Source organism: Typopeltis vanoorti, chromosome 15 (assembly GCF_054136105.1).
Source record: "Typopeltis vanoorti isolate ZY-2024b chromosome 15, IOZ_Tvanoo_1.0, whole genome shotgun sequence".
Taxonomy (NCBI): domain Eukaryota; kingdom Metazoa; phylum Arthropoda; class Arachnida; order Uropygi; family Thelyphonidae; genus Typopeltis; species Typopeltis vanoorti.
Genome location: NC_143563.1, coordinates 91,471,596 through 91,489,699, shown reverse-complemented (window position 1 = coordinate 91,489,699; position 18,104 = coordinate 91,471,596). Strand labels below are relative to the sequence as shown.

General features: G+C 33.7%; 1 protein-coding gene across 5 annotated transcripts in view; it reads left to right on the top strand.

The window, feature by feature from the left end:
* LOC150098968 (uncharacterized) overlaps window positions 1–18,104 on the top strand; it is a 172,110-nt gene that overhangs the window by 24,269 nt on the left and 129,737 nt on the right. For 4 of the 5 annotated variants that reach the window (XR_016549444.1, XM_090404612.1, XM_090404611.1 and 1 more), the window contains exon 4: window positions 11,924–13,089. The exons of the other annotated variant lie outside the window; for it this stretch is intronic. Coding sequence is in view for 3 of the 4 variants with exons in the window: in XM_090404612.1 (XP_090260738.1) it covers window positions 12,316–13,089 (774 nt within the window). In the remaining variant the exon portion in view is untranslated. The remainder of the gene's footprint in view (window positions 1–11,923; window positions 13,090–18,104) is intronic. 5 annotated transcript variants of the gene reach the window in all.

Here is an 18,104-nt window from a genome sequence, read left to right as displayed (position 1 = left end):
CTGAAGATACTTCAGGTGCAAACTTTGTTGCTTACACTTGGATAAAGGATTAAACTAAATATATAATTTATAGTCTAACCAAGTGGGAGAAAAAAAATAAAAACTTCCAACATCTTTCTCTAATCCAGAGTAATTTAATAATAATGTGTGACACCTTTTGACAACTGGCATATGGAAACGTGACTTTTGCATTGCTTCAATCTTAGTATCACCACCTGTGGGTCTGGCTCCCACTGAAGAGACCCCAATAAAGGTCAAAACTGGTCTGGGTAGTGACCCTTCCCATAATGCATAGCATTGTACATGTCTGCAAGGAGATGTGCTTTGCATTATGGGATACCAAAGAAAGTGACGAGGACTCAGTCCACCTTTGCCATGAGTTGCTCCAGTCCTGAATTGGCGATCGATGGCGTTGGTGTAGTTGTGGTCAGTTGGTGGATTGTGAGTGGCGGAGACAGAGTTGTAGAGTAGATGCCCTCCCTCGATGAGTCTTTGGTCTCCCTGGAGGTGATAAATAATAATAAAGGATTAAACTAAATATATAATTTATACCTTTCCTGGTCTGTAGGAAATGTGGAGGGAGATGATTTTGAAATACCCTGCTAAATATCTGAAATTTTCACTTGTCTCAACCAAATGGTCTCAAAGCCTCGCTAATGCTTTCTTTAAGTTTCACATGGAGGTAGGAGGGACAACTCTTCTGAAAGCATTATTAATACTTTGCCTCCCATGTTTTCTGTCTTTCAAAGAATGTTATAACCGTCATATTGTATTCTCATGAGTATATCAATCATCCTTCATTAACCACATCTCACTGATAGCAGTAATTTGCAAACTAACTGTAAAGGCCACCAACTCCCCTTATCCCTAATGCTCCTTGTACTGATATATTAGCACAGTAGATATCCCCTATGTCCTGATTTCTTTCACATAATTCCTCGCACCATCATTCGACTCCTTTGATTCTTCTACTACTGTTGAGGCTGTTACCACTATCTCTTCTGAATACAATAAAACAAACACATGCATTGAACATGTGTTTGTTTCAGTAATAGTTTGGTGTAATAAAACACTATTGTTATGTGCATTAAATAAAAAAGTAAAATAAAAAAATTACTTAATACAGCTGAGGATAAGTTCCCTTAACTTTTAGAACAGAGAAGTAGTCATTATGATTTCAGTTAGGCTGACAGAGTAAGCCTTCAGTATGTTTCTTTAAATAAATATTCACATTTACAAGTACAGTTACACAAAGTCTTATATTAACCCATTAGATCCTGTTTATGAAAACTCACCGAGTTGGAAGTTGATCTTTCAGATATATTACAACCTGGTTTATTAGATGTAGTTATCAATACATCAAACAATGATAGGTTTAGAGCCTTTGAAATAAGTGATATCAAAGTTACTTAAATATTTAACCTCATTGGAGTGTTTTTATAAAGATACAACTAAATTTCTCACTGATAAATCAGTGGCTAATTTATCTGATTATCCATTAACTGAAGGCGAACTGAATGTTTTTTCATATCATAAGTTTGGTATTTTTCTCCTAATCTGTTTGCCTTTTTAGACTAATTACATATGGAATATTGATAATCTTTCTAGTGATATGGCTAATAGATTTTGTTTTGAAGTTGTTAAAAGTTATTTATAGTGTCAAGCCACCTCAGATGAATATTCTGACTTTAGAATTGGAAGAATTAAGGCCACCAAAATGAAATGGTCATATTGTCTTTCACCTTTCATGATATCAATAATTTGGACTCAAAGCTTGGATCAGAAAATGAATTTGCTTTTTCAGGATTGAAATAATTCTGTGATTGGTAGGGATCCTACCAAAGTTAGCTAAATAAACTTAAGTTTATAGATATGACTGCATCCACTGATTAAGCAAGTATAAAAAAAAATTCAGAAAATACAATGCAAGGCTCCTAGAATCTGTGGTGAACCACGTCCTGCCTATAAACTTTCTGAATTTTTGTAATTCTAAAAAAACTCTGGAGCCATTCTGAGAAAGAATTAGTAAGAGTTCCTCTAGTAAGTGACAAGAATTGAATTTCAAACGGTCTTTCTTTGAGTGGCTTATTGCTATCATTGCAAGCTTCATTCCCACAGACCTCTCCTAATCTTTCTCAGCAGTATGTTTCTCCTATTTTTTATTTTCTCCATCTCCCTGAAAATACTACTCTTTACAATTCTCACAATTCCTTCCCTGTAACTGCATCATCTGATGTCTGTTACTTATAGTCATGTTGCACCAGCCATTTCCAAGCACTCCTCCCTCTTATTCCTAATATAATTCTGGCAATAGTATGAATAAATTGCAGTATCTTATTATTACGCTCACAATTAGTATCAATACAAACAATAAGTAATTAATATAAACTTTACACTTTGTATTGATTACCTATTTAGTTTTGTAGTTTGAAAGACTAGAATTTTTATTATTATTATTATTCTCGCACTTTTTTTCCTCGTGAGTGCCTGCACACATTCACCTGCATCCCCGTCCAGTAACTGTAGTTTCCTTGACTTTGCATTTCCACTCAGCAAGCAGTGCTGTGCTTTCTTGAGACATCTGACTCCAGGTCTACTTACGAGAATGGGCTGAAAAGTTCTCGGCCTAACAATGAAAAAACGAATTTATAATTTCAAAATTATTTTTATTTTTCAACAAAATCTCCCAAGACTAAAACATTTATTCCAGCAATGCTCCAGCACCATTATTCCGTCCCTGTAGTGGTTCTTAGTAAGATCTGCAAATTATCCCTCTACAGCTGCAATCACCTCTTGATTCAAAGAAAAACGCTGACCAGCGAGGAAGAGTTTTAGTTTTGGGAAGAGATAGAAGTCAGAGAGAGCTAAATCTGGGGAAAAGGGTGGATGTTCCAACAATTCATAGTGCAGATCCTTTAATTTTCCCATTGCCAAAATACCTTTGTGGGCATGTGCATTGTCCTGATGAAAGAGATTTTTTTTTCTTCTGCAAACTGAGTCTTTTCTCACGAATTTTTTCATCTAGTCTGGTTAAAAGATCGGAATAATATCCCCAGTTTGTTTATAATTAATAAACAAAATGCCTAAAAATGAGAATTTTTGTGGTTATGAGACCATAGGTACTTTATTAATATAATCCCGCCTATTAATTTCGCTAGCGACTCTAGCTTTGTCAAGGCCGAACGGTACACACAAAAAAAAATATGAGAGAATACAGAAACATTGCTAACTGTTAGACAGTTAAGTTTGAAACTGTTTCAAACTTAATTTGAAACTGTCGACGTTTCAAAAATCAGTTTTATTCTTGTTAAAATGCTCCAAGCACTGTTCAGAGAGTTCATGCGAGTTGTTTTTGATCTGCTCTGTGCAAGCGTGGCACCCATCTTGTGCAAAGCTTTTTCATTTGGCAATTCTTCATGGAAAATATATTCTACACATTCTTTTGAAATGCCTATAGTCTCAACAATTTCACACACTTTGACTCACCAGTCATCCAATACCATATCGTGCACTTGATCAATGATTTCTGGTGTTGTTACACTTTTTTGGATGTCCTTCATGTGGATCATCTTCAAGGCTGGTACGGCCACATTTAAACTCGGCAGCCCATTTCTTAATTGTCGAAAATGAAGGAGAAGAGTGCCCATAAACTTTTATGAACTTCAAATGAATTTCTTTTGGCGTTGAACCTTCTTTTACAAAGAATTTTATAACTGCATGATACTCAATTTTATCCATTTCAAGGGATACAGACAACACTTTTGCTTCAGAGAGCTGTATAAAAACAAACTACTTGATAGAATGACTTGAAATTTAACTTATGACAGATGTATGAACTTAGAAAAAAAAAATTTTGCTGAGAGTGTTGCCATCTATGGTCGAGGCTGAGAACTTTTCAGACCATCCTCGTAAGTGCAATTCTCAGCATTATGTAAGTCTTTCCATCTCTCAAATTTAGTTATTAGGTCTATAAAGTGCAGACTCAAAATCTTTGCTCTTACTGTTCTTTTTTGCTTCTTTCAATAAAAATATCTCTCATACAATATTCTTTATCTTTTAAGTCATTAGTGCTTGCCAAAAATCAATTCTTTCATTATTTCTTTGCATCATGGGATCTTCACTAATATTATTAATATTCACACTAGGGAAACATTTAATCATGTTCCTCTTATCATAGAATCATTATACATTTTTTTTTCTCCTTACTCTTGCTTTACACCTCCCTGTTTCTTTCTCATCTCAGCTGTATTAGTCGTCTGACATTGTGCAGTTGTTGAATCTTATGGACTCTGTATATGCATGTTTTTTCTTTCATGCGGTTCTCTTCATTCTCCTGACTCTTGACCACTGCATTTTTATCAATCTTGAATTTTCATTCACTTTCTTCGCTGTGTAATCATGCATTTTACACTCCTCACAAAACTGACATTCATTTTCAAAACTTTTATTTCATATTTGCTCACCAGTCTAATTTTCTTTCCACAAATTTTTCACCTTTTGTACTGAATGCATTTCATATACTGCATCAAAAATATCTTATTAAAGTTCCCTAAGAAAGACTTCTTGGCTGACATTGTTTTATTCTGCAATGGCACCATATCAGCAATATTTCGTATAACACAGAATATAAAACTTTTTCTTAAAATTATCTAAACAACTCACTATTACACGCTCATGATCTCATATTATTAACTAAAGTTAAAAAAAATTACATGCTCATGATCTCATATTATTAACTAAAGTTAAAAAAAAATGTTTATCTTTCTGTACAGCTTTAATCATCTGCAGTACACCTAACATTGCCTCTCATTCCCCTCATTTAGCCTATTTGTGCAGTGTACAAAGTTGTCTGTAAAGAATTTTTCAAACTGCTTATTGGTTCATGAGTACAGTTGATGACTATTGCTTTAATACACCATGAAGATTGGCTACTTAAGTCTTAAGGGGAAGAGAAGAGTTCTCTTCTTAATTAATTATCCTTACATATGTTCCTGGTCATTGCGACCTTCTCATAGAGCAGTTAGTCTCTCTCCATCCCCCATTGGAATGATGCTAAAATAATCCGTGATTATCAGTCGTTAAGTTTCCACTGTATTCTGTAATGTAAAGGCAACTTTTGATGGTTGTATTCTCATAAGTTCCTCTGGTCATTTTTGAAACTTACAAATGTTAAACATATGAAAATATGACAATTTTTAATTCGTTGGATTTATGCAAAATTGAAGATTTCCAGGTTATTCACACAAGGATTAATGCCGTTATTTTCTTTCTTCCTTGCTACCAGCTGTACATCTTGTCTGATATGTACTATTATTGACAAAAATACTTAAAATACTGAAATTTAATATTTTTTCTACTCTTTAAAAGGGGATTGCTTCACAAATTTGTATAAATCAGTAAATTGCTATGCTTAGCAAAAGTACTGCTTGAGGCTGAAATTATCTGCCACAGTTCTGTGAAATGTTGGCTTAGTATTAAAAACTCACTGATGTAATCACATTGTGATTATAAAGTGAGATAAGATGATGAAGGTTAGAAACCAATGTTATGGCTTGGTTTGAAGTAAGTTTCTTGCATGACATTTCTGTCCATTTTAGTTTTGTAAAAATCAGCAGAACTTTGTTTTGTATATGGTAAAAATTAAAAAAAAAAGTGTATTGATGAAAATATCTATCAGATTATAAACTGTATATAATTTGTTATTTTTAAAGTGCAAAGATCAAATTTTATTTCCAGGTTATAAAGAGTAATACGAGTATGCAGAAAGGTTAATTAATCTTAAAACGAGCAAAACAATTATTTGAACATGGTATGCAAGGAATCTTTATCTGCATTTGTACTGTTTAGTTTTTGCTAAAAATATAATTTTTGTTATCTGTTTTTAAGTTCCTTAATATGAGTATGCGTTATCACTTTTCCATTCAAAAAAAGAAAACGGATTTTTTTTTTTAAAGTTCAATAATTTCAGGAATAATATTACTCTAATAGTAATAATAATAGATAATAATACTCTAATCATCATATTTGAGAGAGAGAGATTGATCCAATAACAAAATTATAATGATCATATCAGTGATTCCTTGCATAATTATTTTCTGTTAAAATTGTACATATGGATAAAATTCATCATCAGTAATCATTTTTGATAGATATCCTTTAGGGACTATAGGGTATTATGATAGTATTAGATAATTAACTTTAGATTATTATAGGCTTCCTTTCAGCACTTTTTTTTTTTTTTTCCACATTATTGTCAGACCTCCAGTATCTTCAGATCTTGTATTTTGGTTCAAGGCATTACAAATTGCTCAGTCCACCAAGATTGGTCTTTTCTTTTGTCTTTTTCTTGCTGTTCTCTTTTCAACACCTGCTTTTCTAACCTTTCATTTTCTGATATGTTTAAATGACCTTGCTACCATAAATTAGCTCTACTCATTCACATTTTGAACATGATGTCAAATTCCTTTGTATAATATCTTAATTTTTAATGATTTTGCTATTGATGCCATCTGCTCACTTCACTAATTTTTCGTTCTCTAGTTCATAATCAGCTGTTTTATTTCTAAAGCAACTCAGATCCATAACTTAAAATAACTTTGGATTTTGTCTGTAGGTGGTTTAGTGTTTTGATTTCTTTCTTATTCAGTATAATTATATTTATTCTGTTGGCTCCCCCTCCACTATACACACTTTAACTGTTGTCTTTTTCCATATTTAATTTTTCATCCTCACTGAAAAAAATCGAAATAGCTGAAATGTTTACTTGTTCTGTAGATTCTCCATTGTGAATTCAGTTGACATTATTTTCTTGCCCTAGGCTAAATGGTTCTCATGGTTTTTTCTTCATTGCTGATTTTTATGTAAAATTTGTTACAGCAGTTATTCAGTTTAGTTAATCTTGAAAACTTGCAGTGGACTTAAATCCTGATGGCTGTCTCATTGTGGTGGTGGAGGCAGGGGGGGGGTAAAATGGCAAAGCATGTCAAGAGTGTACCAGGAGGTCCTGGTAGGGTCATTCTAGGCATAAAGGTCATTTCACTGAGTCCAGCTAAATGCTAACAGGTGAAAAATAGCAAGAGGCAGCAGTCTTGTTATCAGTTGGTACTGGCATAGCTTTAGTTGACCAGCTTACCACTGACATAAATGGTTGCAAGACTGTGGTACAGATAGAAAGAAAGGGGGTGGGGGAACTACTGCTATGTTTTCCCAAGCATACTACTATTATGGAGAAGAAACTTCATAGTTCTGAGTTTCTAACATCCCTTTAATGGGACAGTTTTAAGAATCACCGGATAAAATGCAATGAAGAATCACTGGATAAAATACAATGAATCTACATAATGAAGACATAGGAAATTATCTAGAGAAAGGAGAAGTATATCAGCAGTGTAAAATACCAGTGTGGATTGCAGTGTTGAAGGTATAGAATGTGGAACTACAAGGCTGGCGATTATGAGAAGCTCCGTAGACAGCTTGCAGGTGTAGCATGGAATTGAGGAGTTGGCTGGAATGGAGATCATTGCTGCTTGGGTGATATTCAAGATATTCAAATTCATTTCCCACCTACCTTATTTAACAGTAGGTTAAATAAGGTAGGTGGGAAATGAATGAATGAAGAGATTAAGCATGTGATACAGAAAAAAAAAGGCATTATGGAGGCAACATGAGTGGTAATAATCAATTCCATGAGGATTACAAAGAACAGGCAAAGAGGGTGACTGGATTGGTAAGGATAGCAGCAGTGAAGTATGAACAGCAGTTAGCTAATGAAGCCACAAAGAATCCTCAAAGAACGCTTCATAAGGGAGTTGACAGAACGCGGGCATCAAATTATAGTCTTATCTCTCTGTCAGTTGTTGTGGTGAAAGCGTTGGAGAGGCTGGGGTGAACAAAGATAACACCATTGGATTGACAACATGACATCAAAAATAGCATGGATTTGCTAAAGGGAGGTCATGTTTTAGTAATGTACTTATTACAATAAGGTGACTGCTTCCTTGGACAAAGGAGATGGAAACACAGTAGGATACACAGTAGATTTTGCAGACTTTTGATAGATTACCACATGGTTTGATAGTCAAACTAGAGCAGCTGAGGTTGGATATTAGACTAGTGCATTAGAAAGTGCCTCAGGGATTTGTTTTAGGACCATTGCTGTTTCACTTGTATGTTAATGATGTTGGGGAAGATTTGGATCGGAATATTCAGTTGTTGGCAGATGATGCTAAGTTGGGACGAACTATGAGGATAGTTGGTAGATCAGATGTTGTGGCCTTATAAGAAGAATTAAATAGATTGAGTGAATGGGCACAGGAGTGGAGATGCCAGTTCAATGTTGCAAAATGTAAGGTTTTAAAATTTGGGAAACAAAGATGTGATGTAGAATTCATGCTTGGTGGGGGTTATATTGTTAGAGGTCTAGTAAATAAGAGATCTTTGGGTGATGATGGCTAAGGATCTAAAATTTAGAGGACACATTGCCAAAACTGTGAGGACAACAAAACGAATTCTGGGAATGATGCTGAGGACACTGACTTGTAGAAGTAAGGAGATTCTTGTTCCGTTGTATGTGGACTACTGTGCACAGATTTGGTCAGTTCAAAAGGATGAAGAGATGTTTGAAATGGTCCAGAGGTGACTGACTAAGGTAGTTTTTGATCTCTGGGATGTTGAATAAGAGGAAAGGTTGAGAAGATGCAATTTACGGAGTCTAGTGGATAGAAGGAGGAGTGATATGATAGAGACATACAAATTGGTAAAGGGTTGTTATAGGATCAGCATTGAAGAAATTTTTCATAAAATAGTGGGAGATAAAGGGAGAACAAGAGGTCATCCATGGATATATATAAGGAGGGTGTGAACAAGGGAGTAAGAAGCAGGCTTTTTACTTGCAGAGTTGTGAATGATTGGAATATGCCTTGCCTGAGAGTTGGTGTCTACAGAGAATCTGAGTGTGTTTAAGGCATGGTATGATGAGCTGTGTATGACAGAGGGACTTCCTAGACAAGTCTTTGACCCCATGGGGTCTTAGAATAATAATAACAAATTAGAAGAAGCAAGGAAAAAAGATACAGGAATTCTAGGAGTAAATGAAATTGGATGGCAGGTTAGTGGTGATTATTGGCATGGAAACTATCATCTGTAGTGGAGGAGAAAAAAAATCAAAAATAGTTTGGGTTTGTTACTAAGAACAATTGGAAAAGAAAAAAAATATATATATATAAATAAAAATACTTACTACCTGCATAATAGAATATTTGAGACAACCTTGACATTAACTGTAGTGGAGCTTTTCATAATTCACAGCTAATTCTGAGGATATTAAGATAGAAGAAGCATGTGAGCAACTGGAGGAACTAACATTAATTAAAAGATAATTCAGTTATAATGGGTGACTTTAATGCAGTTATTAGAGAGGACAGTGAATGTGAAGAGGCTAGACTATTTGGACTGGACAGAAAGAATGCAAGAGGAGGAAAGTTATTAGATATCTGTAAATAACCTGTGGCTTTATAGTTGTAACATGCTTTTTGAAGTACCAAAATGAACACGCTATACATGGAAATCATGAAATGTTGAATGATACCATATTGACTACGTATTAGTCAAAAAGAAATGTAGAAACGAACTAAGGTCATGTTGCAGCTACTCAGCAGCTGAAATAGAGAATGACCAGTTACTTTTTGCAAAATGTGAAATAAAAAATATGTATAGTAAGTAAGAAAAAATATTGAACTACTGAAGACCTCAATATAAAAATGAATTTAAAAAAGAAACAAATTGTATACTTGATGAACAGCAAGAAAGACTCTTGAATGGTCATAAAGGGGAAATAACTAAATCATCAGCAAACAAAATACAGTAAGACTGTTTAATGCTACCCTGATTAAAGCTGATTCTCTATAATGTGGTTTTTTCCGAACCCTAAAAAAAGTGCTAAATATTCCATGATTTCATATAACGTGGTTCTACTTGAACCCCACAAAATTGTGTTAGACTAATTCTAACACAATTTTTAACTAATATCGCTAATTTTTTTTAAAACTAAACAATTTGGTATTCAGAGATTTCCAAAAACAGTCCTACCATCTGACAGTGATTATGACATGATTTATTCTTTTCTAAGATGCTTCTGTAACAAAATGTCGAAGAAGCATCTTAGAAAAGAAGAAATTTGCCATTAGGTTCTTATTTTTTATTTATTTATTTTGTTATCCTTCCAGGAACTTCTCTGCCTAGCTAAGTCAATGTTTCATTCAGATTTTGCCAATGGATCTCAAAAGTTTGGTTCTTGTTTTCACTTTTTTCCTTGAATAATATTTCAATGTTTAAATCAGTCATTCATGTCTGAAAGTGCTCATCTTTGATTCTTATTAAAACTGTTACATATTTTACTTCGCAGTATAATTTTCAATCCTGCTCAAAACTATGCAACAGTTTATATCCTTTGTATATGGTTGCTTCCTGAAAAAGTACAGAAGGATCAGTAAAGACCTGCTTTTTTGTGAATTTATGTACATCTTTTTGTTGGAAAATATTGTTAATAATGACTGCATGTCCTGAACAGAAATTCATCAGATTCATATTATTATCGACTTCGTTTTTGTATTCCAAATTTTTTTAGATTATTTCTGTGTCTGTATTTCATTATTTTGATCAACTGTTTAGGCCTCCAACAAGGTGAAGCTTTTTATATCAGCTGTCCTCTCTAATGATTCATAAAATTCATCTTATTTCCTGCTTATGTCTTTTGTGGCATAGGCACAAATATCTCATTGTCTAGCTTCTGATTTTGAAATTTTGCTCACAAACTTCTTGAATAGCAGGCACACTTCAAATACAGTAATTTACCATTTATCTGACCACATCAGGAAAATAAGTTACTGTTCTGATAATTTAAGTACAATTACGTGATGCTGTGTCAGGAGTTTGGCGAGATTCAAGGGTTGGTTAAGTGTTGAATGCTATAACTAACCCTTTCTTTCCATGTCACTTTACCATCTCCGTAATATATAAGATATTATATGAGTTCTTATTTAGAAGCGTCTTGCTTTGTTTGTTCTTCTTTCTCTTTGTAACACTAGTTTTTAGTATTTATGCAGTTCTTCTGTAAGCCCACTTACAGAAGGATCAGTAAAGACCTGCTTTTTGTGCATTCTCTTTTTATGAATCTATGTACATCTTTTTGTTGGAAAATTTTCATGGAAAAAATCAATTGGAAAAATTTATGCTTCTAATAGTGATAATTCCATTTGCAGTTCTGTTGAATTTGAGGTCATTTCAGTAGACAAGTTTTCATTGTATATCCTAGTTTCTGAGGAAAGCATCAGGGTGGGGATTTTTAATTGACAATGCCTGTCTGGCATTGATGTTTCATTGTGTTGTGCCATCATGTTCATGGTTAACAAGTTTGGTTTGGTTTGGTTAGACTAGCTAGCCAGCTAACTTAAGTTTCAAACTACTAGTCCATCCCTGTACATTTGATATCCAGGTGAATATCTGATAATAGAGCACCACAAGAAGGTGATTGTTGAACATTAGGGCAGAAGCTCAGTTGTCTTTGACCATTATCCTTTGAAGTCCTTTTAATCCTTCAGGAAAAGAAAAAAAATCATAGCTGCAAGTCTTGTGGTTTCACACATGAAAATTGCAGATATCTTAGGAAAGTTCAGAACTACTTGTCTGGAAATAATTTTAACGAGTTTGGTTGACAAAGGTTTTTCAACCTATAAAGAAAATATTGCTTTATTATCTTGAAGCAAGTTATTAATAAAAATAGCTTGCTTCAAGATAATGAAGAAAGAGGGAGGGGGAGAATGAGAGAGAGAGAGAGAATAATTTTCAGGCCTTTTTTTGGGGGAGGAATTATTAGGAATATTTGTATAAAAAGCCTGAGAAAGAATCAACTTTTGTTCTTTTTCAGTTAAGGAAGCCAGTGAAAGGAGGAATGAGAAACTTCATAATATTTATACAAGTCAGCTAAAAAGAGTTTAGAACATATATCAATATGTAAATCTTTGTCATATTACATCATGCAAGCAATACAGCTTTGGTTTAACCAGATGACTTCTGGTAATTATAGCACATAACCATTTTCTTTGAAAATGATAAAACAAGTGCATCCTGATGATTTGCATTGAGACTGCATAAGAGTAGAAGTTCAGAGTTTAAATAAAAGTGCAGAAAGAGTTTATAAGTTAGTTGTTAGTTTAACTACTTTTAAGTTTCATCTGTTAGTCTCATAATTTCTGATAACTTATATTCAAGTCTGGAATCTGTACTGTCTCATTTAGTCAGTCTGGCAATATTGTGCACATGTCTTGCCGCTTTATAAACAAACATTCTTCAACTATTGAATTGGCTACCAAAAGTGTTCCAACTTCTCCTAGTATAAGCTATGAGATTCAGAAATCATCAACCCTTCCTTCAAGAGGTTCTCATGACTTCCTGTTTTCTACTCCAAAGAAAAAGGCTGTCAGTTCTAGTTTATCAAGCTTTTTTAAAAAGTTATCACCAAAATTGCACCGAAATCAAAAATTAAAAGATCGACCATGGATAGTGATTGAATTTTCACAACAAGAAATTGATGGTGGTTGGTCCGATAACACTAGCATAGGCAGTGATCATTCATTTGAAATTGCTGCCAGAAGTAAAGAAATCTATCTTGCATCATTAAAGAACTTGAAACATAACTCAGGATCAGTGGTAGATAGCTCCCATTTAATAGAAACAACTAGCAAGCTGATAGATTATCCCAGATCAAGTAACAATAATAATTCAGATTTAGGAAAGTGTAATGAGAAGAGAACAGAGTATCATGTAGAAAAATCTAGACAGAATCGATCAAATATCATTGAAAGATCATTTTTATCTCGTCTTTCTCCTAAGAAACCATTGCAAGATGTCAAGCAAGTATGGAAACATCTTACCAAAAGTAAAAAAGGAAGTAAAAATAAAGCATCTGTGGCCAAAGCATCCACATCTGATCGTCCTTTGATGAAAATGCAAGGTGAATTTCATCAGCAAAACAAAGTGGCAGATGTTATACAAGTGCTCATCAGTGGAGACAGCCTAGACTCAGAGAGTCAGGTATAAATGTCAATAGAAACCAAGTAGAATATGCATGCTTTCATCATTTCACATAAAATGCATGCTTTCTGCCAGTGTATTGATCATTGAATATATGTAAATGTCTGTGTAATTTTGATGTATAATTAGTTCTTGTATTGACATTCAATTTAGTGCAGTTTATATTTAAATTGCATGTTAGCTTGGTGGTACATTATTTATTTGAATTTTGCTAACTTAATTGCTTGTATTTTAAATTAATAAATTCAGCATATCATTGTTTTTCATTTCAACTTTGCTTTGACTGCATTTAATTATAAAGTAATTGTTATGCTTTTTCAAATATTTTATTATTGTTACTTAGTTTGCATTGGTTTCCTTTATTATGATTATTATTATTTTTTGCTAAATCATCATTATTTACTGCCTTAAAATAATAATTATAATATTGTACATAGATATCCTGTGTGTAAGCGCACACATAGTAAATCATACTATCTGGACACCTGATAGAAACTTCGTATCTATAGTACTTACATTTCTGAAACTAAAGTTTCATGTTGTTTCTAAGCTCTATCTACTGAGCCATGTTAATTTTGTATTATCTTAGGATCTATCTTTTGTTGGCTAATAGGTGATAGCTCAAGTGCACTTAGCTAACTGCAGATAGAGATTGTTTTTAATATGAGCTGATATTAAGTTTCTGTTGGGTGCTTATGTTATGTGTGGTTGTGTGTGTGTGTATGTATGTATATGTACACATATTTCATTTACTTGAAATGATCATTTTGCTTTGTTATCTGATGCTATATTAATTATTCAAATATTTTTTTTTTTTTTTTGCTGAGCGCCATATGCTTTTATTGCAACTCGTAGACCTAAATTTCTCATAGTTAAAGCTCTAGATGATTAAATTTTTTAAGTGTATGAATGGTTTTTAATGGATTGTGTGCAGACTGCGTGAAAGGTTTGATTTTTGCAATATTCTCAGGGAACTTCATAATTGTATCAGGTTTGTTCGCTTTTAATCATTAGGTAATATAATTTTAGAATAATAATGATTTTTATATATTAATAATTAAGTAAAATTATCACTATTGTGGAAGTAATGAAGTTCCTGTAATGCAATTATTGATGAACTTTAAATTTGATGCAAGTTGTCACCAATTTCAGATTTGTCTATCAATTTTATACATTTAATATTACAGTCATCTCTCAATTATCCAACTACAATGGGAGAACAGTTTGCTGGTTAGATTACTTAAGGTACAATTACATGGTGTTTTTACTAGAAGTCATTTGGCACACTAACCTATTCAAGTATTATTTGTGGCTCTTGCCCACAAACACAGTTCATATGTGAACCTGCAGTACATTCCTATCTTGAACTTGCAAAGAACTACCCTTTCTTGACATACTGGTTAAGAGACACTATAACAATTTCCAACTTTCTATCTACAAGAAACCCACAGATACAGGACGGTATCTACATTATTTGTCAAACCATCATAAGTCACAGAAACAGAGTATTATACACATGCTAAGCAACAGAGCCCAAAAGTTTATTTCAAAAGAAGATGATGTACAGTTAGAACTGGCTCAAATCGCAAATACTCTATCTCTTAATGGTTACCCTACAAACATTTTAAATAAATTCCTGTTTAAAAATAACCTTCAACAACGTGAAACGGTGCCCCAACATGTGTCCACAGCAGTCATACCATATGTGAGTACAGTGTCAAGAAATTAGCAAGAATGTTCAAGGATCATAACATCAGAGTGGTTTCAAAACCAACTACCATGATCAGACAATTCTTAAGATCACCTAAAGATAAGGTCCCATTTTTTAAATATCCAGGAGTGTATGAAATTCCATGCACGTGTGGCCTTTCTTATATTGGACAGACTTCTAGAAATCTTGAAATAAGACAGAAAGAACATGTGGGGGATGTCAATCGCAACAGAATCATTACATCAGGTTTAGCTCATCATTTTTCAACTTCTAACCACGTTATAGACTGGAAAAACAGCTCTATGCCTTACATCGAAGATGACTATAGAAACCGAACTTTCAAAGAAGCAGCAGTAGTACTACGCACAGGCAATAATTTAAATAGAAATCAGGGTATTATCCTTAAAGATATATGGAAAAACCTCATCTCTTCTCTCAGCTCAACAGAACTACAATTAGCGAATTACCATGTGACGCGTAGTCATGTACTTGATACTGATTGAAGTATCCGAACACATGCATGCTACACCACATGAAATATCAAATGGAGCTGCTTGGCAGTTACTAATGTTTCTGTATTCATTTAATTTTTTTGCATTTGTATGAGCACAGTTATAGCCTTGAGAAAGCTAGTCAGAAGCTAGCGAAACTAGTTGGCTATTTATGATCTTTATTAAAAAACTTATGGTCTCATTAAAATAAAGTTATAAGTTTTAATATATTTAGACCAAATATGAACAATTTTAATTTACAGCAATTTATTATTATTATTCGTGACACCTCCAAGGAGTCCGAAGACTCGTTGCGGGAGGACACCTACTATACAACTCTGTCTCCGCTACTGAACCTTTACTACCAATCAACTGCATCAGCGCCATCTACCTCCACCACCACAAGTATTTTTTGTCTGTAAATTGTGTCTGTTCTGAAGGGCCAATTTGTCTGTATGCGGGATGAAAATCCTGAGTTTTTGGGAGAAAAAACCCTGCTACCTGCGTATGAGATCGGCTAACTCTCCTTCAATTGAAAAAGTCCATATAAAGATTCCTCCCTTCATGACGGGAATCGAACTCGGGCCTTTTTCCAATCGAAGGGCACAATGTACCGTTGTTCTTCCAATTGCACTACGGAGGCACAATGTACCGTTGTTCTTCCAATTGCACTACGGAGGCACAAACTCGTTGCTACTGCCAAGTGCTAACCACATTTGTTTTAAATTATGTTTTACAATTATGTTCTTTCCACATGATTTATGACCTGTAAAAATCGATGTCGGAAAATCTTTATATAAAATTTCATCATATTGAATTTTACAACCAAACACAGAACCTTTTCAAGCTACTTTAGACCTTAAATAAGTGGTGGAAGTGGTCTCCCACTGGGCGATTTAATCCATCTCCCATCTAAAGGCATGCATTCACAAACACCATGCTCACAGTGGGATTTGAACTCCCTAGCCTGTTGGTTGGAGAGCAGATATGCTAACCACTTGGCCAAACAGATTGGCTGATTGAAGCTTCATTTATTTGAAAGTTGGATAATTAAGGGATCATTGTATGTACATTAATTTAACGTGGTGATCAAACTGTTTAGAGCAACCCAACTTTAAGTTGTGACATAACACACACAACCAAAATATTTGTGTAATCTATAGAAGCAAACTTTACAAAAAGTAATAATTCTTGCATTCCAGCTGTACAAACACAAAATAATATTTTCAGCAATGCAAATTTCATGAGACTTATTGTACATGCATACATTACTGTGCATGTTGTCCGTTTTTTTTTTTTTTTATAATTTTTATTAGTTATAAGGGTATCTCCATGGAGTTGACTCATTGCTGGAGACCCATTAACTTCCATACACACAATGCATGTAATAGTATTGTATTATCATTAGTATGATAATGCAGTTCTATCATTAGCAATGCAATACAAACTATTTCACTGGAATTACTCTAATGAAACTTTATATTGAACTTTATTAATTAAATATTAATATTTAATTAATAAAATTGACAGTAATTCATCATCATCAAATTTCTGATATGTACCTCAAGGGGTGTACAGTATATTATGATAGTACTACATGAAGAACTTACCTCATTACTAACTTCCTATCAACAATTCTCCTCCAAATCAATCTATCTGTCAAGACTCCAACAATATCAGATCTTATATTTCTGTCTTCTAAGGCACTTTTTACTGTATTAATCCACCTATATCTTGGTCTTCCTCTTCGTCTTTTTCCTGCCAACCTGGCAGAGAACACTTGTTTTGCTAATCTTTCCTTCAACCTTCTATTTAAGTGACCATACCACCTGAGATTAGCTCTGGTAACACATTCTTGAATGCTAACAATGTCAAGTTCTTTCCTAATAACCTCATTTTTAATATGATATTGCCATTGATGCCATCTGTTCATGTCCCTGATCTTTCTCAGGACTCTTATTTGTGGTCTCTAGTCTTTGGTCAAGTGTTTTATTTCTAACCCAGCTCTCAGATCCATAAGTTAAAACTGGTTTGAACTGTCTTGTATACAGCTAATTTAGCATCTTGACTAATTTTTCTTTTATTTCATATAAATTTATTCAATTGACTTCCTACATTACCTACTTTGTTGATTCTGTTTATTTCCATATTTAATTTACCATCTTCACTAAAAATCATGCCTAAGTAGCTGAAATGTTTCTTATTCTATAAGTTCTCAATTCACAATGCAGTTGATATTTTCAATGCTTTTGCCTATTTTCATTGTCTTGTTATTGCTGACCTTCATACGATATCTATTACAACAGTTATTCAATTTAGTCAGGGAATCTTGCAGACTTATACTGGATTTATTTGAAAGTGTAACATCATTTGCATAAACTAAAGAAGTGAGATTAACATTTCCAATTTTGATATCAGTTTAATACCGCTTTCCTTCATAATGTTATCCATGTACTGTATTTACTGACATACAACATGCCCTCACGTGTATCTCACACCCCTGATTTTACTTTACGAAAAAAGAAATTGAAAAGTTCCGCATGCAAAAAAAGTTAAAAAAAAAATCTCGTACATGGTGAAAAAAAAAAAAACTCCACGAAATAGATAGTGAATGTTGTTTTAGCAGTTGCAGATATTTGGAATTTGGTTGAAGAGAATCAGCATTTCAATTCAACAATCTTTGGCTTGCCTTTGCCGTTTAGTCTTGCGATCTTTTGTTAATACTGCACCAGTCATATGCGAGACCAGAAGTAACAATAGCGAATAGTAGATTCTTGGTAAGCCATATCCATTTTCATTTTTTTTTTTTTTAA